General features: G+C 47.7%; 2 protein-coding genes across 4 annotated transcripts in view; one reads left to right on the top strand and one right to left on the bottom strand.

The window, feature by feature from the left end:
• The window catches only part of SLC7A14 (solute carrier family 7 member 14), a 30608-nt gene extending 9868 nt beyond the window's left edge, over positions 1–20740 (top strand). The window contains exons 1-8 of one of the 3 annotated variants that reach the window (XR_013775415.1): positions 2601–2881; positions 8982–9218; positions 9970–10187; positions 12024–12170; positions 13049–13257; positions 13787–14664; positions 15364–15444; positions 16437–16568. Coding sequence is in view for 2 of the 3 variants with exons in the window: in XM_079314639.1 (XP_079170765.1) it covers positions 2590–2881; positions 8982–9218; positions 9970–10187; positions 12024–12170; positions 13049–13257; positions 13787–14664; positions 16437–16750 (2295 nt within the window). In the remaining variant the exon portion in view is untranslated. Of the gene's footprint in view, positions 1–2510; positions 2882–8981; positions 9219–9375; positions 9463–9969; positions 10188–12023; positions 12171–13048; positions 13258–13786; positions 14665–15363; positions 15445–16436 lie in introns of those variants that run through there. The other 2 variants (XM_079314639.1, XM_079314640.1) reach the window with 2 other exon arrangements.
• Positions 1–22632, bottom strand: part of SKIL (SKI like proto-oncogene) — an 80011-nt gene that overhangs the window by 24130 nt on the left and 33249 nt on the right. The window lies entirely within an intron of this gene.

The following is a 22632-nucleotide window of genomic DNA, read 5'->3' as shown; positions in this document are numbered from 1 at the left end:
CATCGATACTCTGTTCCTTGTTGCATCCCAGCAGACTGTAATAAAAATCTTTGCTCATGGATACCCCTACAGACTTCTGGACAGAGGGGAGTCATTAACAGAAAAATCGAAAGCCATGCCAAGGCACAGGTGTGGTTTGGGGACAATTTTCTGGAGAAGCTGGAGCTATGGGGAGTGGTGAGGATGGGAGATGCTGGGGGGGACACATTGCTTATCTCCCCAACAAAACGAGTTCTACATGAGGAATAATTCAGCATCGACCCAGACACTAAGGAAGATCCATGCCTGCAAACACCTATGCCTCTCCTTCTGGCTTGATTGGAGTTTTAGTCTATTTACCCTGATGAAGAGGAGTGTTTTGGTACAAACAGTGGTGCTGACAAGCACATGGTGGTAGCAGCAAGTGCCAGGCTGTGAGGAAAACCAACCCCAGCAGTCTGGTGATGGAGAGCTGAGCAGCTCCAAAATCCAGCTGCAGCTTGTCCCCTCTGAGCCACAGCTGCCTTCATCTTCCTGGGTTTATGGTGAAAACATTAAAACAAAACAAATAAAAATTCCTTTTGCTTCTCCCTGTCTGCTTCTAGACAGGCAGGGTTAGTGGAGCAGAGCAGAAATGAGCTGCCTCTGCCCCATGGAGGGGGTTGCCATCCATAACATATTTTCTTATGGTTTCAAATGGTGTGAAAGGATGCTTTCCAAGGTACAGAGCAGCAATATGCTGATCTCACTTAAACATCTGGAATAGTTTTGAATGACTGATTTAATTGAGTACAGCAGCAATTATAGAGTTATTTCATTTCAGAGGTTTTGAAAAGTTGGGTTTTTTTCTTTGATGACTTACAGGAGAAAGCTAAACCCCACAAATTGCAGGGCTCTGTTGGGCAGCCATGCAGGAGACCCTGGTGACAGCCCAGCCCCAGGCAGCTGGAACAGCTCAGCAGCCTAAATCTGGGTGCATCACTAATCCACCAGCCAGTTCCTGCTTCAAATTTAAACCATTTAAAATATTCAAGGGGTTTTTTTCATCATTTTAGCATTTAAGATTATTCCAGAACAAGACTGCCATATCTTCTCTTGAGGTTCTTTGGGATGCTGGTCAGAAAGTAATTTTATGCCATGATGTGGCTTGAGAGTGGACTGGACTGTCCAAATCAGTCAACTCTCTTCAGTTTGAGGAATACACTAATTTTACCAGTGTGGAAAAATTAATGCTCCAATAAGTAGAATATTCCACCCTTCCCAAAGCCCTCATCAGAGACACTATGATGAAAAACTAGGGTCCCAGTCCCCTTTAAAACACAGGACAGGTCTTCCCATGCCAGATGGCACCAAAGACGAGCCTGAAGCTTTGGTGCCTTCATCCCACATCATCCTGCCTCTTCTGAAGACCCAACTTCTTGACTAGTTTAAGTCAATTGAGTGCAAACCCTAGCATAGCAATCCAAGTCATTCAAACTCAGCTAAGAGAAGCCATTAAATTCAAGAAAAATAATTAAATAAAGGATGGGAAGTGGAAAGCACAGCAAGACCTCTTTTCCAGCCCACACAGCAGAGGTGCCAGGCTTTGGCTAAAAAGGAGGATGAATTTTGGGGTGGTTTTTATTTATTCTCAACCCAAAGATCCCCATTTGCTCAGGAGCAGTAACAATTCCTCATTATTATTCCTAGCTAGAACATGCAGCCTTTCAACCTGTGGTTGCTTGAAGTAAAAAAATCAGCACAATTTGAACAGTGATCAGCCAAAACATGAGATGAATGCTATGTTTCATTTAATAAACTTCAGCAACACAGGGCTGCCTTGAGGACACAATGTAATTTGTTTTGGATGTAAAGATGGAAAAAATAATTGTTTTGTCTTCAAGGCAATTAAAATAAAAGAATATTTATGTATTGACAGGAAAGAAGCTTCCAGGTAAAAATTAATATCTAGTAAACTATTTTTCCTGTTCCATTGTATTAGCTTGCAGCTTGTCAATTCTTCTTGCTTTGCTCAAAATCAAGAAGTCATCACATGTCACTAGGGAGTCACTGCTGCTGGTACTATGAGAACTGCACAGTTTGCTGAAGAACAGCAGAAAGAGAAGGAGGGAGAATGGCAGTTGCTGAATTATTCTCGAAAATATGAGTGGGGATGAAAAAAGCACAGAGAAAGAGAAAACCAAGATGAGGCCATAATTTTTGAGACAATCCTAGAGCAGATGGGTTCAGGCAATTTAAATGCATTAAAAATGTCTGCAGCTGGCCATGCTGCCATGCTGTTGCTCGCTCACTCTCCAGTGAAGCCCACATTGCTCCTGCCAAGCTTCTCTCACAGTTCACCTTAACCACAGGGAAGCCAGACCCCAAAATACATTGCAGTTACGCCAGCAAAGCCACACCTTTCAGATTAAAAAAAATATCTCTCCACAGAAGCAGCATTGGTCAAAGCAAAACTCAGCTGAGCACACACCACCTTAGGGGACCCTTTTGACTCTTCTTTTGGTCAAAAACTGTGTTGCGCTGTTTTTCAGGGCCGCCAGCGCAGGATGCAGACGCGGGCGCAGCCCTGAGCGGGCGCTTGCGGCCCAGCTGTGAGCCGAGCTCGGCGCCATGAGCGGGCTGGCGTCGCGGCTGGACCCGCGGCGGGTGCGCTGGGCCGCGGCGGGGCAGGAGCTGCGCGCCCGCCTGCTGCGCACCAAGCCCGTGGAGTCCATGCTGGAGGGCAGCGGGGAGGGCGCGCGCCTGGCCAAGGTGCTCACCACGCTGGATCTCATCTCCCTGGGCGTGGGCAGCTGCGTGGGCACCGGGATGTACGTGGTGTCCGGCCTGGTGGCCAAGGAGATGGCGGGGCCGGGGGTCATCGTGTCCTTCATCATCGCTGCCGTCGCCTCCATCCTGTCGGGTGAGTTTTCTTGGGGATTTTGGGTGATGTGGCACGTCCTGCATCCTCTCTGGTCGTGGGTGTTAACTCAGGACCGGGACAGAGGGCTCGAAGGCCTTGGCGTAGTGCCCAAGACTCCTGTGGGTTGGATTTCAGTCCTTGGGAAAAATTACCATCATTAAGGGAAGAATTACAAGTCACAAAAAATAAGTAGAGTATAAATTAGAAGGTAGAAAAGCGAATTTATAGTATTGTTTAACAAGAAATTTAGAGCTAAGATGGAAGATTTTGGGTGTGGTATGTCCTTCTTCTTCATGGTATCCATCTTTGTGGGTTAGGATGGCACTTCTGGATGAGTTTGGGAGAAAACTGGACAGGGCAATGTAAGGGTCATGTATTGGAAAGTAAGTGTAAATATCATGTATGTAATTTATAGTATAAAAGATAAGACCTGCCCTCTGGGCAGGCAGAATGCCTCCAACCGGCGTGCCACACAGACCTTTGCTAGTCAGAGAAAGAATTCCTTAGATAAGAAAGAATAAACAACCTTGGAAACCTCAGAAAACGGCTTGTGACTCTTCTTCAGTGCCTGAGTTGGGAAAAACACCAACTCTAAGACCACCAAATGTCGTGTGGTGAGGGGTCTCAGGCTCAAAGAGACTGCACCAGCTGCGACAGTGGGTGTGTTGGGAAGGATGGATCAGGAAAACCCTATAAATATGATTGCCTAGCAAAAGATTTTGAGAATATGGAAACCATAAGCAAGATTGAAATGAAAGCCATCTTTGAGATACCAAACCTTAGTTACTAAATAACTAAAAGATAATAGGATGGTCGGCCAAAAGTAATCCCCTCTTGATAGAACAATGCCTTCTGCTGGAGAGCAGGTCCAAAGATCAGAGAAGACCCTGCTAGCTTGGCAGAAGGGCTCCAAAGAATAGCTTTTAGGGTTTAAAGTATAACACATTACAGTAATGTAATGATTCTTATAGGCTGGATGTAAATGCTATAGGATTTGTATCTTGTATTAGATTGGTTAGTGGAAATTGGAATATTCAACATAGAAGATTTATTGTATTGTAAATGGGAAAATCACTCTCTTCCCTCTTAGAACTCTTACCACCCCCCACTCTCTTTCTGCCCTGCTCCAAGCTGTGTCTGGCAGATCCCAGCAGGGCCCTTTTTACCCATGCTCTATGCAATAAACCACAAGTTCCCAGACCTGGCTTATAGAGATCTGCCTGTCTGCCACGACCATCCTGACCACCATCACATTGTACAGACTGCTGCACAGGTGGACACCTGCTCAGCACCACAAGCACCTTTCCCACCAACTCAAAACCATTTCCCACAGGTCTCACACAGCTCACGAGCTGCACTGTCCCTCATTGCCCAAATGTCAGACCAGACCTTGTACTGGGAGCCAGCAGCCCAACCACAGTTATCCTAATGAGCTGCCAATGGCTTCTACAAGGATGGAGCCTGTGGGCAATATTTTTGAGACATTTGAGAGTTTTGCAGAGTGTGTCCCAGGCTGAGAGCATGGCCAAGCCACAGTACTGGAACGAGAGTTTGTGGGAAACTCAGTTCCAACAGGAAGGATGTCAGTGGCTTGGGCAGTACCAGGGCCAGCTTCCTTTGTTGACATGGCTAACAGTTAAAAAATTGCTCAGTTGGTTCTGGAATTGATTTCATTGGCTCCCATTCATGCAGGGTCAGTCTTTGAGTTTCCAAACAAAAACAAAGAAAAAAAACCCAAAAAACCCAACAAACAAATGTGCAGGGAAAGAGAAATTATGTATTTTAGTGAAAACACAGTGAATTCTATCTCCTCCGTAGGAACCCAGCTGAGCATATGGCTTGAGCTGCAGTTTCTACATGAAGCCAGTACTGCTGGCATTTGTCCTTTCCAGATCAGTGCTAACACGATGATGTGATGTTCCTGCTCTCTCTGCTCAGAGGACTTTGCATGCTGTGTCAGTCTGGCATCCAGCTTTTGTCTGGGGGTTGGATAAGGAAACCTGAGCAAATGGCAAAGGGCTTTGATAAAAGACAGGAAGAGCCAGCACAGCAAAGTGACCCAGATCAGCTTTTCAAAACTCTGGATTTTTGACATGAGAGGTGGAAACACATCATAGTTCTGGAGTTTGCAGTGCTGCTCCATGGAGATCCCACCAAAGTGAGTGGGAGTTTGAACCCCTGATGTCCCTGCAGCCCAGAGGCACAGCTCTGGCACAGCCCAGGGATGAGCTTCAGGCTCTCTCCAAAGCCCACAGCAAGAGCTGAGAGCTTGCAATGAGATCCACTGCTTATTTGAGTTTCCAACACAACAAATGAACCAAAATGCCTGTTTTTTATCCAAGGCAGTAGATAGTATCTGTGTCTCTCCTTTCCCACTGCCTGCTCTCTCTCCTCTGCAAAGGTTTTGTTGGCTGTGATGCAAACCAAGAGCAAAGGGAGTTTGGGTGGGTCTCTGCTAACAAAAACACTCTGTCCTCCAAAAGGGGTTTTTTCACCCCAGACATGAGCCTTGCCCCTCAGCAGGAGCTCCTCCTGCCTTCACCCACAGGAGCCTGCTCTGCTTTCATCTTCCCTTGCTTTTGTAGCCCTGGGAAAGTGTTTTGTGAGGGATGCAGTGTTTGCATAGTCTCCTTGGCTGCTTCCTGGCTTCATCGTTAGCGCTGCTGTTGTTTGTAACAGCAACACTTCTTTGGCAACTAAAACCAAGTAAGAATTCAGGAGCTGGATGGGCTGCTGGACTCCTTGGGGATGTGATTTCAGCTCTCCCACTGTGGTCATGCCTGATTTGCCAGGCACTGAGTTTGTGCAGTGCATGAACAGATTTGAAGGAACTTTTGCTTTGTCCATCACATATCACTAAGCCAAACCCCACCGCTTTCAAAAGTGAGCCCAGAAAGGTTTTGGATTTAAAAAAAGACAAACAAAAAGTAAACAAACCAAAACCATCCAGGTCATCTGGCTTCCCTGTGAGACAGTCATAGGGAACCCCCGCCATTGGGAAGCCTCTTTGCACTGTTAAGCCTGGTTTCAGAAAGGAGCTTTTCCAATTTCATCTACTCAACAAATTCCACTTATGGCTTCCATAGTTTTAAGCAGCACGTACCCCATCAGGGTACTTACAAACACACTAAAGTTGATTAAACTGATAAATTCAATCTCTTTTATTCTCTCACTGGAAGGCCTTGAATTCATCTCTCAAGTAGAAATGCTTGCCCAGCTTCCCTCTACAAAACTCCAGTGCACCACAGGCTCCTGCCATCACCATCACTGCCAGCATTCCCCACTTTCACCCCTCTTTATCCAAAACTCATCCTTAGCAAAAATCAGCAGTTTGCATCTCACCCAGCCCCATTACCCCTTCCACAACCTTTTCCACCATTCATTTCTTGCCTCTTTAGTGATCTTCTCTCCTAAAGCAATAACTTTGTTAGGAGCAGTGCCACATTCTTACCTGATACTGGAACAGAATCAGCAGCAGATGAGGTGCACAATGGAACAGGGGGAGCTGAGCAGGTTCTGCCTGGCTGCAGGATGAGGGCTGGGCTGAGGGGCTGCACCTGCAGCTGCCTGGGTGCAGCTGGGGAGGTGGGAGTCCTTGCTCTGTGGGAACTTTCTTTATGGAGCTGCCTTTAAATATCAGCACATGGAGATCATTAAATGCAAAGGACAGGCTCAGTGGCTTGATGAAAATAATATTCTTTCCTCAATAAGTTGTCTGCTCTTGGTTGATGAAAGATGGTCGCTCTGAATTTCTTGTGTGGTAGCATGAATTATTTGGAGTTACCTCCAGAGCAGCTGAAAGGCCCCTCTCAGAAGCTATTTTTCACCTGAAACACCACATCATCATGGCAGTGCCCTGTGGAGTGTCTCATGGTCCCTGTGGAGCCTTGTGCCAAGTATCAGTGGCAGGGTCAGCATCCCCATCACCATGCCAGCACACCAAAAGCACCAGTTCCCCACGCCACCAGTTGTGCTGCCCAGTGGCAGTTCTGTGGATGGATCCTGGAAGGACCAAGACCACTCAGCTGTGTTTATGTCCTGCTGAACAATGCCAATAACTGTATAATTACACCAGTGTAATGACACCCATTGCACAAGTGAAGCAGATATTCAAGGAACAGAGATGGTCCTCTGTAGAATGTTTGCTCATTCAAAAAAACGCTGTATTGTCTTGTTTCCTTCAGAAATTGCAAACGCTCTTGACTGGGGGGAAAGAAGATAAATCTGTCTCTAAATTAAACAGCTGTGAGAGGGAAGATGTACCCAGCATCTCTCTGCAGTCCCAGAGCTGGGCTGCAGCACTGGGAGAGCTGCATCCCTCTGGATTCAGGGGAACTGAATTCAAGTGCTGAATAGCTTGAGCTTCCAAGGAGTAACTGAGTAATACAGATTTATTGTGCAGTTATTTTGTGTTGGAAAAAAAAATTCTATTGATATAATATATTAATATAATTAATACTACTAATAATAATAATAATACAGTGCAAATGCAGAAGACATTAGTATATATTATATATATATGTGTCTGTAATACATGTTCACACCTATGGCTGTACCCCACCCATAGTGAAAAACTGCTCTTCTATTTTGGCATCCTAGAGGAATAATCAAAAACTCCAACATTTTATACATATTCATTTCTTTGCTTTGGCATTATTGTTGTGTATCAATAACCATCCTCTTCAATCATTATCTTGTCTTTGGCTAAAATGAGAGCTGCCTACAAGAAAGACTATATATACAGATATTTTTAAGGCCATCAAAGAGAGAAACTAGATGCTTGTCTCCATCAGAGCACCAGTTTCATAAATCATTCAGGCCTGTAGTTATCTGTGAACACCCTACCTTTGCCAAGTGCATGCATTTTTCATCAGCTTTGAATAATGACTGTCAGTAGGGCTGGATGGATGATGGAAGTGTCTTGTGGCTCCTGTTGGGCTGCTTTACAGAAATCAAGTTTTGAAGAGTCCCATTGCAAAGCATCTCACATTCTTGTTAAACAGTGAATGGAATATAAAAATCCTCCAAAAGCAAGAGAAGGAGCACTATCAAATTCAGGTTAAGAGATTCAACAAATCTGTGTTTGTACAGTGTAAAAACAGCACTTAAAGTAAGAGCAGCCACCTCATAGCATTTTTGTAAATTATTCATTCTCCTCTCTATATTAAACTGATTGCAAATTTGAAGCAATTAGTATCTTCTAAATGGAGAATATCAGTTGATAGAGAGCTCAATAATTTCTACATGTTTACTCAATGGTGGTAACAGCCTTAACCAATTCACCCATATTAACTTTATTGGGGTCTTTGGGGCAGGGACTTAATCAGCGTTAAACATGCAGGACCCTTCCAGCACTTGTCCTGAGTAATATTTGGAGTATTTGAGACTAAGTACATCCATTCCTTTAAAAAAAAAAAGGTAATGGCTGTTTTTATACATCAACGTGTCAGGGTCAGGTTTTTATTCACAATTATCCAGACATAGTAAGCAGACAAGGAGTTCAGAAAGTATTGAAGTCTGATGAATTCTCCTCCCAAATGTTTATAGTTAAACACTTCTTTTTTCTTCTTCAGCACAGTTAGTTTTGCAAATATTCTTTAGGAGACTTAAATATAATATTTTTTAAGTGTTAAATTATGTTCTTTGTGTAAGATGTCTTCAAACTCCTCTTGCCTGGGTATGAACAAGGGCAGAGATGATCAGAACAGTGCTCATGCCTGGATCTGTAGAGCAATAATTCAGGATGAGTGTTTGGAGATTGGAAGTTTGGTGCAAGGAGAGGGAATAGCCTTCTGTGAGCTCTCCTGTGGCATCTTCCTCTGGGATGAGGCTGTGCAGCACTGGTCCAGGACCCCATGTGAACGTTTGGCTGGTTGAACTGTGTCTTCTCAAAAAGAAAAATCATCATAACTTGATTTTAGTGGAAATGTTTCTGTGTTTCAAGTCAAGAAACTGGAGAGGGAGGGTCACCACCATGTCTCAGTGTTGACTGCAGTCCTGACACCTCCCAGCAACCCCAGCAGGGTGGCACCAAGGCAATTTTACTTTTTCCACTTCCCAACCGCCTTCCCCTTACTCCGCTTCCCGTTTTCCCCAACAGGCGTTTGCTACGCTGAGTTTGGCGTGCGGGTCCCCAAGACCACGGGCTCTGCCTACACCTACAGCTACGTGACCGTGGGGGAGTTTGTGGCGTTTTTCATCGGCTGGAACCTGATCCTGGAGTACCTGATCGGCACGGCGGCGGGCGCCAGCGCCCTCAGCAGCATGTTCGACTCGCTGGCCAACCACACCATCAGCCGCTGGATGGTCAGCAGCGTGGGCACGCTCAACGGCCTGGGTGCGTCCCGCTGGGCAGAGGAGCCTCTGTTAATTAGGGCCTGAAAAGTAATTGGAAGCTGGTCTGAAGTCAGACATGGGTATTAGGCTTCATTCATTATTTACCGTCTGGCTGGCTCTGGTGCTTTGCCTCGGCAGCCGGCGCACGGGCGGGATTGGAGGGGATGGGATGAGTGATACTTTGAGCGCCTTTGGGATCTGCTGGCATTTAGAATACATGCACAGAAATAGTCGAATGTCAGAGGGTAAGGGCAGCACAGAAACTTCACCCAGTGCAAACGCTCTGTTAAGTCCCCATGGGGCACACACAGAATTTTGTTGGAGAGCACAAGCTGGTGGCTGCTGTGCTGCTGGGGACTGAGGGCCGTGGTGGTCCTGTATGACCAGCAGCAATCCATGATTCCTACCAGTAAGCAAACCAGCCAGCTGTCCTGTACCTGTGTCACTTCATGAAAACTTCATGGCTGATTGATTTTTAATGAGTACTTGGCAGGTACGTGTTATGCAAATAGGGAAACAGTCATTGGTTTGCTGCTCTCCCAAAAATTCAAACGGTGTCTTGAGACATCAAGATGTATCACTTTAATTAAACAACTTCAGCTGGTGGGGACATGGGCCTCTGGAGACCACTTTTGCAATGAGACCAAAGAGTTCTGCAAAACTTCAAGGTCTAAAAAGTGTTCAAAACTCCCCCACAGGATTCCTGGATATTCTGTGCATAGAGAGTAACACAACTCTTTTCTCTCACCTAGGGAAAGGAGAGGAGTCATACCCTGACCTTCTGGCTCTGGTCATTGCTGTCATTGTCACCATCATTGTGGCCATGGGGGTGAAGAACTCGGTGGGACTGAACAATGTGCTCAATGTCATTAACTTGGCAGTTTGGATCTTCATCATGATTGCTGGTCTGTTCTACATCAAAAGTGACAACTGGGCTGAAGGGCAGTTCCTGCCATTTGGATGGCCAGGGGTAAGTCCTGGGAGCACAGAGGGGGACACAGCACCAAAATGCTGTGCTTTGCTCTTTGCACACCCCAATTCTGCTGCACCCTCCAGATCTCAGTCCTGCTAAATCCACCTGTGCTTTGGACAGGGACCTCCAAATCCCAGGAGTGCAGGCTTGGATCCAGGGCTGCTCTTTCCACCAAACCCAAAGAGTACAGCAATGCTTTCCCCTTATCTCCTAACTCCTCTTAGCATAAGCCCAGAACTTTTCCAGAATGTCCTTCTGCAGAATCAAACTCCACATTAAAGTTTCCCCAAGGAAATGCCACTAATTGCCAGGCAATGGAGCAAAATGCTGTGGCTGAGACAGGGAAAGCTGGCTCAGCCCCTGTGGAGCAGGGAGATACTTTTGTTGGCTGGTTTTCAACAACAATGTTCTCAAGCATTTGTTTTGAGCACTTCATAATGCCACCTGCCAGTACTTATTTTATGGATGTTCCCTCAAAGCTTACTGAGAATTTGGACATATTTGGCTTTTTTAGCTTGCTTGCACTGGTTTTTATCCAAGGATGAACAGAGTCTGAAAATATCTCAGCTGGCCTAAACCCAAGATAATTTCTCAGATTTACACTGCTCAACTCCTTTGGGGTTTTGTGCAGAAAAATAAGCAAGAAAGTAAAGTAAACCAAGAATTCTTGATTATTGAAGGTGTCCTAAACTGCCATAGAGTCCCTGCATCTTCCTCCAGTAAATCAATGCCTCTTTGCCAGAGAGTAATAATGAGGAGAAAAGCAGTGAGGGTCACTTGAGAACAGAAGTCACATGTACCTTTGGGTTGTGCTTGGATTATTATACCATACAATAGGAGTGAAAAAGAGGAAATAGAAAATACCTGTTTTGCTCCAGTTCAATGCACACAAAACCAGTAGTTTTAAAAGACAGATGCATACCAAAACCACAAAAAACTCTGTAGGGTGATCTCATCCTTTTCATGGTCTCACAAGTTGTTTGTAAAAGTAAATCCACCACCAAGCACAAGTGTGAGATTCCCCAGAAGCATAGGACATAGTTAAAAATGATAATTACAGAGAGTCCCTGAAAGAGGTGAGTTTCACTGTGTGCAGTATCACGAGACAGCTGAGATGACAGAGGTGTGAAGGACAGGTGGTACCCAGCAAGATGCAAGGGTTTCACAGCTCCAGATCAGCTCACTCACAGCCAGGCAGTCTCTGCCCTGCTCCAGCGTTCCTTTCCTATAAATGTCCTCGTTAATATTGTATATTTTAAAAAACCACATTTAAAAGAAAAAATAACCAAACAGTACAAATAATTCCTCATCCAAGTGCTCTGATGTGTGCTCCTAACCTGTCTGCAGCTTCCAAGCAAAACAGAGGTTGTTTGGGAAGCGGCTCACATCTGACAGCAGCTGCTCTCTCCTGCTTCCTCTGCAGGCAGATCTTGCTGCCACATGAGACATCTTGCTAAGGCAGAACGTGTAAACATGTTCCAGATCCCTAATAAAAATGGATTTGGGGTGGAGGATTGTGAAAGCAAACCTGAAGTTGGTTGATTGTCTCCTGTGTCACTGGCAGGATCTCCCAGCAGATTCAGGCACTGTGGGGTCAGCTGCAGATGCCTCAAATGCCTCAGGACACAAGTTGAAATCTTTTCCCCAGATCAGGTTAGGTTAGGGCTGCTCCCAGGGTCAGTCCCCAGAGTACAATTACACCCCCTTACCCGTGGTCACTCACCCTTTGCTCAGACAAGGCACAACAGGGCTGCTCTGTTTTTGCTCAGCTCCCTCTCCCTGGCTGGGTGCCAGCCTCTCTCCTCTCACCCAGATGTTTGATCTTCCCCACAGGTGCTCAAGGGGGCTGCGACCTGTTTCTATGCCTTCATAGGCTTTGACATCATTGCTACCACTGGAGAAGAGGCAAAGAATCCCAACACCTCCATCCCCTATGCCATCACAGCCTCGCTCGTCACGTGCCTGACAGCTTATGTGTCTGTAAGTAATCCCTACACAGGTGTGAATGTAGATAAATATGTATGTAGGCATATATATATATATATATAAATCTGTACCATGTGAGTCCCTTATGGCCACCTGCACAGTGCCTGCCAAGGCTCCTCTCCATTTGTCCCCAGGCTCCTGTCACCTGAGAAGACCCCTCTGCCAGCTGCAGGGACGTGGTGGTAGACAGTTTTTTTCTCATCCCTGTCCACAGCTATTTTTGCACCCAGGAGAGAAGCAAAGAAGAAGGAGAATGCAATAGCAGCATTGCAGCATTCTTTCTCAGAGTTTCTGGGAAAAGCAGCACTGCCTCTGCTGGAGAAATGGGAGAGGATCCAAGTGAGGGGAAGGATAGGCAGGATGGCTGTGTGAGATTGCACTGCTCTGCCCCCCAATAAAAGCATGCCTGTGCTCAGAGATTTTCCTTGCAAACGAGCAAAAGTTAGTTATGAGGGAGAAAAAACACTGTTCTGATCATTTCAAAGAAACTCACCTAGTACCTCTCCTGCCTGGCAATGGGCTTCTCAGGAAAACAAAATCTTTGACTGAAACAGGGCCAGAGTGTTGCTCCAAGCAATGTAATCTGGATTTGGGGTCTGCCCCAGCATTATCTCCCACACAGGAATGCAGCCAAAGTGAGTGTTATTAGTCCTGCAAGTCCCACCAGCCTCACCAGTCTCACTTGATTCCTGCATCACCCTGGAAACAAGGTTCAAGCATCCCCTTCTTGCCTTTGGGTAGCAGAGACCCCACAGAGCAAAGTGCAAACTGACCTAACTCCACCGTTTTAACATCCCCTCCATCCTGAGAACCCTCAGCAGCCCCCAGTGCTGGTGCTGACACCCCTGTCCTGCTCCTCTCTCCTTGCCCAGGTGAGCATGATCCTCACACTGATGGTGCCCTACGATGCCATTGACACCGAGTCCCCACTGATGGAAATGTTCGTGGTCCACGGCTTCTATGCAGCCAAATTCATCGTTGCCATCGGGTCTGTGGCTGGGCTCACTGTCAGCCTGCTGGGCTCCCTCTTCCCAATGCCCAGAGTCATTTATGCCATGGCTGGTGATGGGCTGCTCTTCAGGTCAGTTGTGCCCATGCTGGTGTTTATTTTTGGCCTCTTGGGATCTGAGGGGAAATTGTGCTGGTGGGTTTGGGGGTGCCAACACCCCAATAGTGCTGTCACTACAGGGAGCAATGGGCACACACAGACATGGTGGGTGCAGAATGGAGAACAAGCCAAAGCAATATCCTGAGGGAAAAGTATCAGGAGCAGTCTACCCTAGTTTCTCATTTGGTGCTGGTACTGGTGATTCTGATTAGGTGAGGATGAGTGTTTAATTCAAGAGCTACTTGCAAAGGAGAGCAGTTTATATGGATAAAATCTGTGTGCTTATTTGCAAGTATCCAAGTGCTCATTGAAGAGCTGGTCAGACCCAGATGTAACTCCAGATTCAACTTCAGTAGCTTTGCCAATCCCCACCTGGAATCAAAGTTCCAAAAAGCAACAAGACCTGAAGGAATCCCTGAGACTGTCCCCTGCAACCAGGGAAGGGTTATTGCAACAGGGAACCTCTGTGATTTTAACTTTCTGTGTCTGTTCTGCGCTCCAGGTTTTTGTCCCACGTCAGTTCTTACACAGAAACCCCAGTTGTGGCTTGTATCGTGTCCGGGTTCCTGGCAGCTCTGCTCTCCTTGCTGGTCAGCCTGAGGGACCTGATTGAGATGATGTCCATTGGCACCCTGCTCGCCTACACGCTGGTGTCCGTCTGCGTCCTGCTCCTCCGCTACCAGCCCGAGAGCGACATCGACGGCTTCGTCAAATTCCTCTCCGAGGAGCACACCAAGAAGAAGGAGGGCATCCTGGCTGACTGTGAGAAGGAAGCTTGCTCCCCTGGGAGTGAAGGAGAGGAGTTCTCTGGCCCACCGACCAACACGTGTGGGGCGAAAAATCTGCCGTCGCTGGGAGATAACGAGATGCTGATTGGGAAATCCGATAAATCCACCTACAACGTGAATCACCCCAACTACGGCACTGTCGACATGACCTCGGGGATAGAGGCAGATGAGTCTGAGAACATCTATCTCATCAAGCTGAAGAAGCTGATCGGCCCCCGGTACTACACGATGCGGATCCACCTGGGGCTGCCGGGTAAAATGGATCGCCCGACGGCGGCCACCGGCCACACGGTCACCACCTGTGTGCTCCTGCTCTTTGTCCTGATGTTCATCTTCTGCTCCTTCATCATTTTTGGCTCAGACTACATCTCTGAGCAGAGCTGGTGGGCTGTCCTCCTGGTTGTGCTGATGGTCTTGCTCATAGCTGTGCTGGTGTTTGTGATCTTGCAGCAGCCAGAAAATCCCAAGAAGCTTCCCTACATGGCCCCATGTCTGCCCTTTGTCCCTGCCTTTGCCATGCTGGTGAACATCTATCTCATGCTGAAGCTCTCCACAGTTACCTGGATCCGATTTGCTGTCTGGTGCTTTGTGGGTGAGTCCCAGGTTCATTTATTTTAACTTTATCATGATACTCTTTTGGAATGGTCTTGGTAATAACAGCTTCCCTAATTAAAGCACACAGGCTAAAGCCTGGGACATACCCAGTATCTTCTCACCTGCCCCTTGCCATCCTGAAGTTTTTAGAAACTCATTTTATCCAGCCCCCGAACCACAGCTAAATGGAAAATTACACCTCCAGAAAACATCAGTTTCATGGAAGGGAATGACTCCATGCAAAGGTGACTATTTTGATGGTTTTTTTGATGCAAAGTAGGCGGGCTCTGGAAATTGCCTCGCAGGCAGGTTTTGTACAGAAGTCAGCCTGATTTATTGCTGTCACCCACTTGAGCTCTTCAGCAGCCCACACCAGTATTTCAGGGCTGCCCAATCCCAGAAGCCCTGGGAAAGTCAGATCTGTAGACTTTTAGCCCAAGTTCTTAACTTCAGGGTAGGGTCATCTTAGGAATCACAGACTCTGTTGTGGACCCCTTTTTTTCTTTCCCAAATTAAGTCTTTCTGACACCTAACCAGGAACCCAGCATAGTGCTTTACATTCTAACCCACTTACTCTACAAACCAAAGGGGAACAAAGCATCTTTTATACCTCCTCCAAGCTGAGCCATTGGGCGGGAGCTGCCATCTGAATTTTTGGGCTGGGAAGACATACTCAGTGCTTTTTTATTCGCTGAAGGCAATATGTGAAGCTGCAAATCCAGGGAAAGTCCTTCTACCTAGAAGTAAAGATTACTCCAAAGCATCAATTTAATCTGCTGTAATTAAACGCTTTGCCCTGTGGGTACAACTAACACCTCTTGAGTTTGCCAGCAATGGCAACGAGTTAATTAAACCACTGCATTAGGTGTGATGAGCTCCACCAGCCCATCCATGTTAGGGATGGGGCATCCCATTGTTTTTTCTGGCAGAGATGTGTGGTCCTGATTTAACCTCACATATCCCCCATGGCTAGCACACAGCATGTGGAGCCTGGATTTCTCTGTGCAGATGTCTGGGGTAGGTTAATCCCATGATCCACTGGAAATCAGATGTCTGCATATATCTGCTGCCAGTGAAAGCATTTGTGCAGGAAGATGACATCTGGTAGGGTTAATGGGACTGGTGGGTAGTTTGGGTCCTGTTGGAACCCAGAAGCCTGGGAGTTTTGAACTTTCTGTGTTTTTTGACACCGACCCCCTGGGGAACAATGCTTTTGACTTGAGGCCTTGGAGAAGGCTTCCAAATTTGATTGATAGGGTTAAAATCACAGTGTGTATTTAGAATAAAAGTGTGTAATTTCACATGGTGAAGGGTTTTGAATTTAGTGTTCTAGAATATAGTAATAGGCATGGGACAAGATGGACGTTCTTGGGTGTCGTCTCTTTTTTCCTTCTTGTTCTTTCTTCTTCATGATTTTAGGTAGTAGTTTTTGGTTGGATGGAAAATCCCGCAGTGTGGGTCACAGGTAAACACCTGTTACTGGGTCATTGGGTCAAAAGTATAAATAACATAGATGTTAGCTCTTATTTGGATAATTAGGCTTTAAAAGACCTTGTATCTAGCTAGATTCACCTCCATTTTCTCACTTTTAGCTTAATAGCTAAAAGTACTAAAAAACACTCTGTACTTTAGATAATGTTTAATAAGCAACCAAGTCTCAACGAGAAATCTGTCTCTTTCGTGTTTTAATCCTAACTCTGAGTGAAGGCAGAAGAAAATGAGATAACCACTTTCCATAGGGTCCAACCCTCTCTCTCTTGCCCACCCCAGGTCTGCTCATCTACTTTGGCTACGGGATGTGGAACAGCACGCTGGAGATCAGCGCCCGGGAGGAGGCTCTGCACCAGAGCACCTACCAGCGCTACGACGTGGATGTCGACCCCTTCTCCGTGGATGATGGCTTCTCCTTCGCCCCTGAGGGTGAGAGCTGGGGTCCTTCTGAGGACAAGAGCTTCTCGTACCAGCAAATGGCGGGCGCCAAGGAAAGCCATCGGACAAGTGGCAGGTCGAAAAGCAAAGGCCGGCACAAACCGCCGTCAGATGCGCTGATCGCCAACGATGAGTTGGACTACTCGCCCGAGTAGAGGACAGGCAGAGGGGCACCGCACCACCCCGGTGATGAGGAAGGGTCCCTGTGGCTCCCCCATCCTGCCCCATCCTCCCTGTGTCCTCACCACCACCCTGTTCACCTCCAGGACACGCTCTGCGATTGCCGTTGATCCCGAACCAAAACCACCCGCGGTCCGTCCCAGCTCCACCAGTCGGGTCTCGTTCTAGTGAATGCTGGCTGATCCTCCAGCACTGGCTGATCTCCCAGCACCAGCTGCACCAGCACAGGCAGCGGAGTGGGAGACGTGCCAAACCAGGAGGGTGTTGAGTGGTGGAAGGAGCCGCATGAGGGGACAAGTCAAATTGTCCCTGGGGAATGCCCACCCAATGGCCGCAGCAGTGGGATGCCAAAGTTTTTGGCACTTTCTTGGCATGGGTGTTTTTTTCCTTTGAACCACCTAGAAGTGATAGCTGAGTCAGAGGCACAGAGAGGTGGGTAGGTACTAAATGGAGATGGACACACACTCTTCCCTGGGAGTAGCTCAAAGATGTATAGTTGGTTCCATCATACAGGTTTCCATGGCCCGTTCTGGCTTGCTGCACAGAGCAGTGCTTCCCCAAACCCTGATTCAAAATTAGTCCATGTTTCAGTCCAACCTTTAAGTCCTGGTTCAGCCCAATCCCCCACATCTGTGGCTGGGAGCCTGATCCCATTCCAGGACAAGTGATGGTTGTGACCCACTCTTGGCTCAACCCTCTTTGTACGAATGTACACACATTCCTCTGAGCATCACCAGTCTGAGGCTGAGCACTGCTTCCACCACCTTGTGTCTTTTACGAAAATGACTGTGCTATGATTCCCTCACCGTGCTGGGCACCTTCCAGTGCTCACTCTTCCCTCAGTGCTCCAGACACCCATCCATGCCCTCACAAAGCAGCAGCATCCATGGGTCAGCCATGTGCTGGTGGGGCTGGGCCATGGCTAGCAAGAAGAGAGGATTTGACGGCTGAAATCTGTCTCCCTACTGCCATCTGCACCTTGTACAATACTCTCTGGTTTTGGCTTGGCTTGGTGGGTGCTGTATGAAAAACACTGAAATGCTGCTCATTCCGTAAGTGTCCGTATTTCAGTCTGAAACCAAACAGAGCTGCTGGCTCACAGGACAGAGGTGGTCAGCAGGTGGATGTTAAACTCCCTGAACACGGCCATGGCCCCCAGAAGTGCCATCAGACTCCCTGCTGCCAGTGTCACCACAAACCATCAGTCAGCAGTGATGGGGTTTGGTCAGGGATTATCAGCAAATCCAGTTGTGGAGCCCATCATGCTTTGTGTAAAACACTCTGGTGGAGGAACATCTTTCTGAATAAAACAAAAAAAAATAAGTAACCAAAACCCATCAGACAGTAGCTCCCATCCTCCCCCCAGCTGCTGAAGGCTGCAGATGGATCCATCCAGTGTAGCCCAGACCAACCCCCCATACCATGGGCTGCTGCTGGCATCCCAGGGACAATTTAACATCAACAGGGGCAGGATTTCCAATATAGAAATATCCTTGTGGATATTGAGAATCATTAATGCTTTGGTTCACTGGGTGCTCAGGCTCCCAAAACACCTGCCTGGCACCCTCTGTGGGCGAGCAGAGTGTGCAAAGGGTGCCTTGTGCAAAGGGACCTGTGCCCTTCCCCATCACTCCTGGAATGCAAGGGATGGATGGAGACACTCTGCCTGGGGCTGAAAAAGTTTTCCTCCAGCTCCTGTCCCAAACAGTGATAAACTACAGTCCTTTTCCCTGTGGAGAAGAGCATCCAGTTCTGCAGATCTCAACCTGGAGCCCTCTGGGCAAGCCAAGGGAAGTTTGGCTTCTGCAGCAGCTTCAGGGTGGGAGTGAGGATTTGGATAAAGGACCTGTAAACTTTGCTCTGGCATCAACTTCTGCTGTCCACCCTTAACATGCTTCTACAAGCAGAAATCCTGAGTGTGTCCCACTGAAAAGCTGTTGCAACATGCACTGCTCATGGGCCAGCTCTGGAAACCTCTGCAGTGCTGAGCTCCTCTTGCTACAGCCACTGCTCACCCACGCTTGGCTGCTCTCCTCCTTGATGCCTTAGAAGTACCCAAGAGAGATGGCACCTCACAGGTCTGGCTTTATGTTTTCAGGGAGAAAGACTGACGCTATTTTCCTACCAGCTCTAGTACTATACCATATCCAAGGCAGTTGTTTTTGTCCTGCTTCCACACGGTATTTGGGCATCTGCTGAGCCACAAACTTATGCCCAAGCACCCTGTTGGGTCGAAGCCCATTCTTCTTGCAGCCTTAATCTCTTGCTACAGAGCAGTTACCAGTACCAGTGTCTGTCGTCACGTCCGCTCTAGTTACGCCGAGTAATTTGACAAGGGTTTGACCTTTTGTTCTTTGGTGTCTGTAGGAGCTTCATTGGATCTGAGCAGCCTTTTGGCTGCCCCTGTTCCCATTCACCCATCCTCCTCCCCCTTCCTGGGGAAGTGCTGGGGCAGGATGGCTGTGCCCCATTCTGGACCAGCAGGAACAGCATTTGATGCCATGGCACCGTCGGATGTGCGTGGGCTGCTGTCATTCCCCGTGGGCTGGGGGTGGGAGCTGTACCCTCCTCCTGAGCCGACCACATCCCACCCAGCAGAGGTGTTTAAGGAGAAGGTGACCAAGCCACAGGTCTTGGGGGTTTGCCAGTGGCCAAGGGCTGGTTAACAGGACCCCTGCTCCCTGTTCTGGGTGGCAGTTCCTGGGAGAGGTGCAGGTTCAGCCTCTGGGAACTCACATGCTGTCTCTTGTAGCAGCACTGGGCTCTCCAGTGGGCACGAGCAAAGGCTGAGAAGGCAAAATGTTCAGGTGTGTCCATCACCTCTGGGCACTGCTGGCCAGGAGGCTGGAAAGAAGTGCAAATGCTTGCTCTGCTGTAGCCCCAACTCCAGCCTTTCCCTGAGGGAGGCTCTCACATCCCTGAGCCATCAGCAGGACATGGCAGAGCGGGACCATCCTGCTCCCACCTCTGGTGAGAGGCACAAAGCCCCTCCGTGCCTGCCCTCCACAGGTACATGCCCTGAGGCACCAAATGCATGGTACAGATGGAGCATAAATACCTCAAACCTTCCAGGTCGACTCTGTAGGATCTCAGCCCCTCCACAAATTCACTCCACACTGTCCCCTTTGGTCTGAGGCCCAGCACTCCAGCATCCTCCACATGGCAGCGAAATCACACCCCAGCAACGTGGGATGTTGTAAATTCAGCTTGTAAATGACCTTCACTTTGTTTTGTTCGGTCTTTCTGATGTATATCTTGCTCTTTTTTTTGCAGGTGGTATTTTCTGGTGTAACAATTCTCTGCAGTTCTGGTATGAAGTTGGTGTATTTGTTAAAAGCAGTTTGTTCTATCCATCTTTTTTTTTTTTTTTTTTTTTTTTTTTGTGGTTTCCAGAAGCCCATTGGTGCATTGTACAATGGGGTCTTGTAGTGTGTCATGAGAAAGAAAAAAAATATGCAGATATGTTATGGAGTGATTTTTATTTTCAAATGACTGTGTTGTTGACAACTATACATATAATACATATATATAATCAAGATACTAAGAAAAAAAAAATCTAAAATTACCAAAATCTGTATATTTTAATAAATGCATAAAGCTTTATTGTGTGCCTTTACATTTAAAAATCAAAAAGGAACTAAGGGATTTGTAAAGAAAGCCAGAGACAAATGTGTCTTAGAATTAGTTTCCATAGTAATGTAAATCTTTTAAATTAAACACTAAACCAAAAAGTAATAAAAAAAATTCCCATGTAAATTTTTTTAAGCCAATCAGTACCTGAGGTTCTGATATTTTTTCAGTGCTAAATTGAAGCTAGAGATTAACAAAGCCTTGCTTTAAGATTCAAAAATTCCATTTTACAAGATCCATTTCAGCAGGCTGACTTTGTTGTTTACTTGCAGTGTTGTGAGAGAAAATGGTTATCTGTTTACACAATAAAAAAAAAAAGAAGGAAAAAACCTAAAGCCAATGACCACAGGTTGACTATTGCAGTGCAAATGGTGCACCAATCTTCCCATCTGGTGGCACTCACCTTTCCTTGGGGGAACTGGGGTGTCACAGCACTGTCCCCTCCCTGCATGGGCAGTGGGGCTGTGGAGAGGCAGACACAGCTCTGTCCCCTTAGGGGTGCTGAAGGCCACCAGTGTGCCCCCAAGGGCCCCTTCCTGCTGCCCCTGTTATTGGGGAGTGGGGAGCCTGCCAGGTGCTGTCCCCATCATTGGGATGGGATGAGGAGCTCCAGCTGGTGCTGGGGGAGCTGGGCAGAGCTCTGCTGGGCATCAGGGACCATCACCTCCACACTGGGGTGACCACCATGGCTCACAGCCACCACTCCACACTTGGTGTTAGGAATGGTGTGGAGCAGTTTTTCGATTCAGGAGAATTATATTTGATCCTATTTTGAGGCTTTGGGTCAGCAAATGAGCACTAAAAGCCTTCATGAGCCAATAGTGCCATGGCAAATCCAGACCAAGAGAGCTGCACTGGGGAGCAGGGTGTTTTGGTGGGGGCACAAAGCAGGTGTTTCAGCTTTGATCCTTTAAAAGCTAAATAAGGTTAATGTTCTTTATGCTTCCTCAGAACACTTCCCCTCTGTGGTGCCAGCACTAATACCCCATCACATTCTTGGCCCCATCTCCTTGCACCCCATGGATGCAGATGTACATTTTTCCCTGCAGCTGCTGGGTTGCTTTGCTTTGTTTAGTTTTTAATTCTTTTCCCTGAAATAAAATTTCTTCCTTCCTCTGAGCAGCACTTCCAGGGCCTTTTAAGAGTTGGATTTAGGGTCGAATGCTGGTAACCTGTGGCTGTGGGCAGAGCACACAGAGCTCCAGCACCATCCCCTGCCAAGGGAATGAGGATCACGGAATGGGTGAGACTGGGAGTGACAAGGTGCATCCTAAGGGTTTGGGCAGAAAAAAAAAATTCTCCTAAGCACTGCCTGGCAGGGCTCGTTCCCAAAACCCTCCCCTGGACACCCGACACACCCTCCCAGTTTGCTGCAGGGCTGTTTGTGGGCAGCATCCCACGAGATTTCTGCTCCGAGGTGTCGCACGCCGCAGTCGGTGCCGGGGTTAAAGGCTAAACCCGCGGGCACAATCCACAATCAGCGCTGGCAGCCTGCACAAGCTGGCACGTCTGTGCCCCCCTCCGCCCGGGGCACCGCACATCAATGGCAGCACTGACAGCGTCCTCCGGCTGCACAAGAACCGCCTGTGCCCTGCCCCTGATGTCATGGGCACAAGTGTCCTGCCACCGCCCCGGGGCCGCCGCACAGCTCACACAGCAGAGCTGCTCGCTGGGAGAGGCGGATGCTGGGGATGCTGCCCATCCCTGGGCAGGCAGGCAAAGGGAGCCCGTGGAGCACAGCCAGCCTCCCGCCGGCTCCTTTGGAACGCTCCAGCTCCCCACGTGCGGGAGGGGAGAGGTGGGAGCTGCAGCATCCTTGCCCGGGGCTGCGTCACTCAGTTCGGTTTCTCTAGCTGAAGCAGAGCAAGGACAGTCCAGAATGCACGAGGCTTGACCAACAGCCTTGTTTTCCCATTATTCATCACCACAAAAAACTTGGTTGCTCAGACCCTTCTCCTGCCTCTCCACTGGGGCTGTCCTCTTGCCCCAGTGAGCAGCAGCTACTCCTCTTTTCCTTCTCTTGGCTTACACAAATTGTTTGAAGTGAGTTAACATCTCTGGGAACAGATGGGATTTTGTATCAGTGTAATTAAATTGCTACAGACTCTGGTAAGGACAGAGTTAGATCTTGATCTTACACAGTTTTAATCAGAGTTATGACCCCAGATCAGACTCCTGCTTTAGTTGAAAGAACTTTCAGCAACACAAGGTCTCAACTTCACAGCGT

This window comes from Erithacus rubecula, assembly GCF_903797595.1.
Source record: "Erithacus rubecula genome assembly, chromosome: 11".
Classification (NCBI taxonomy): domain Eukaryota; kingdom Metazoa; phylum Chordata; class Aves; order Passeriformes; family Muscicapidae; genus Erithacus; species Erithacus rubecula.
Note: the sequence above shows the minus strand (reverse complement) of the source record. Positions and strands in the feature narration are given on the sequence as shown.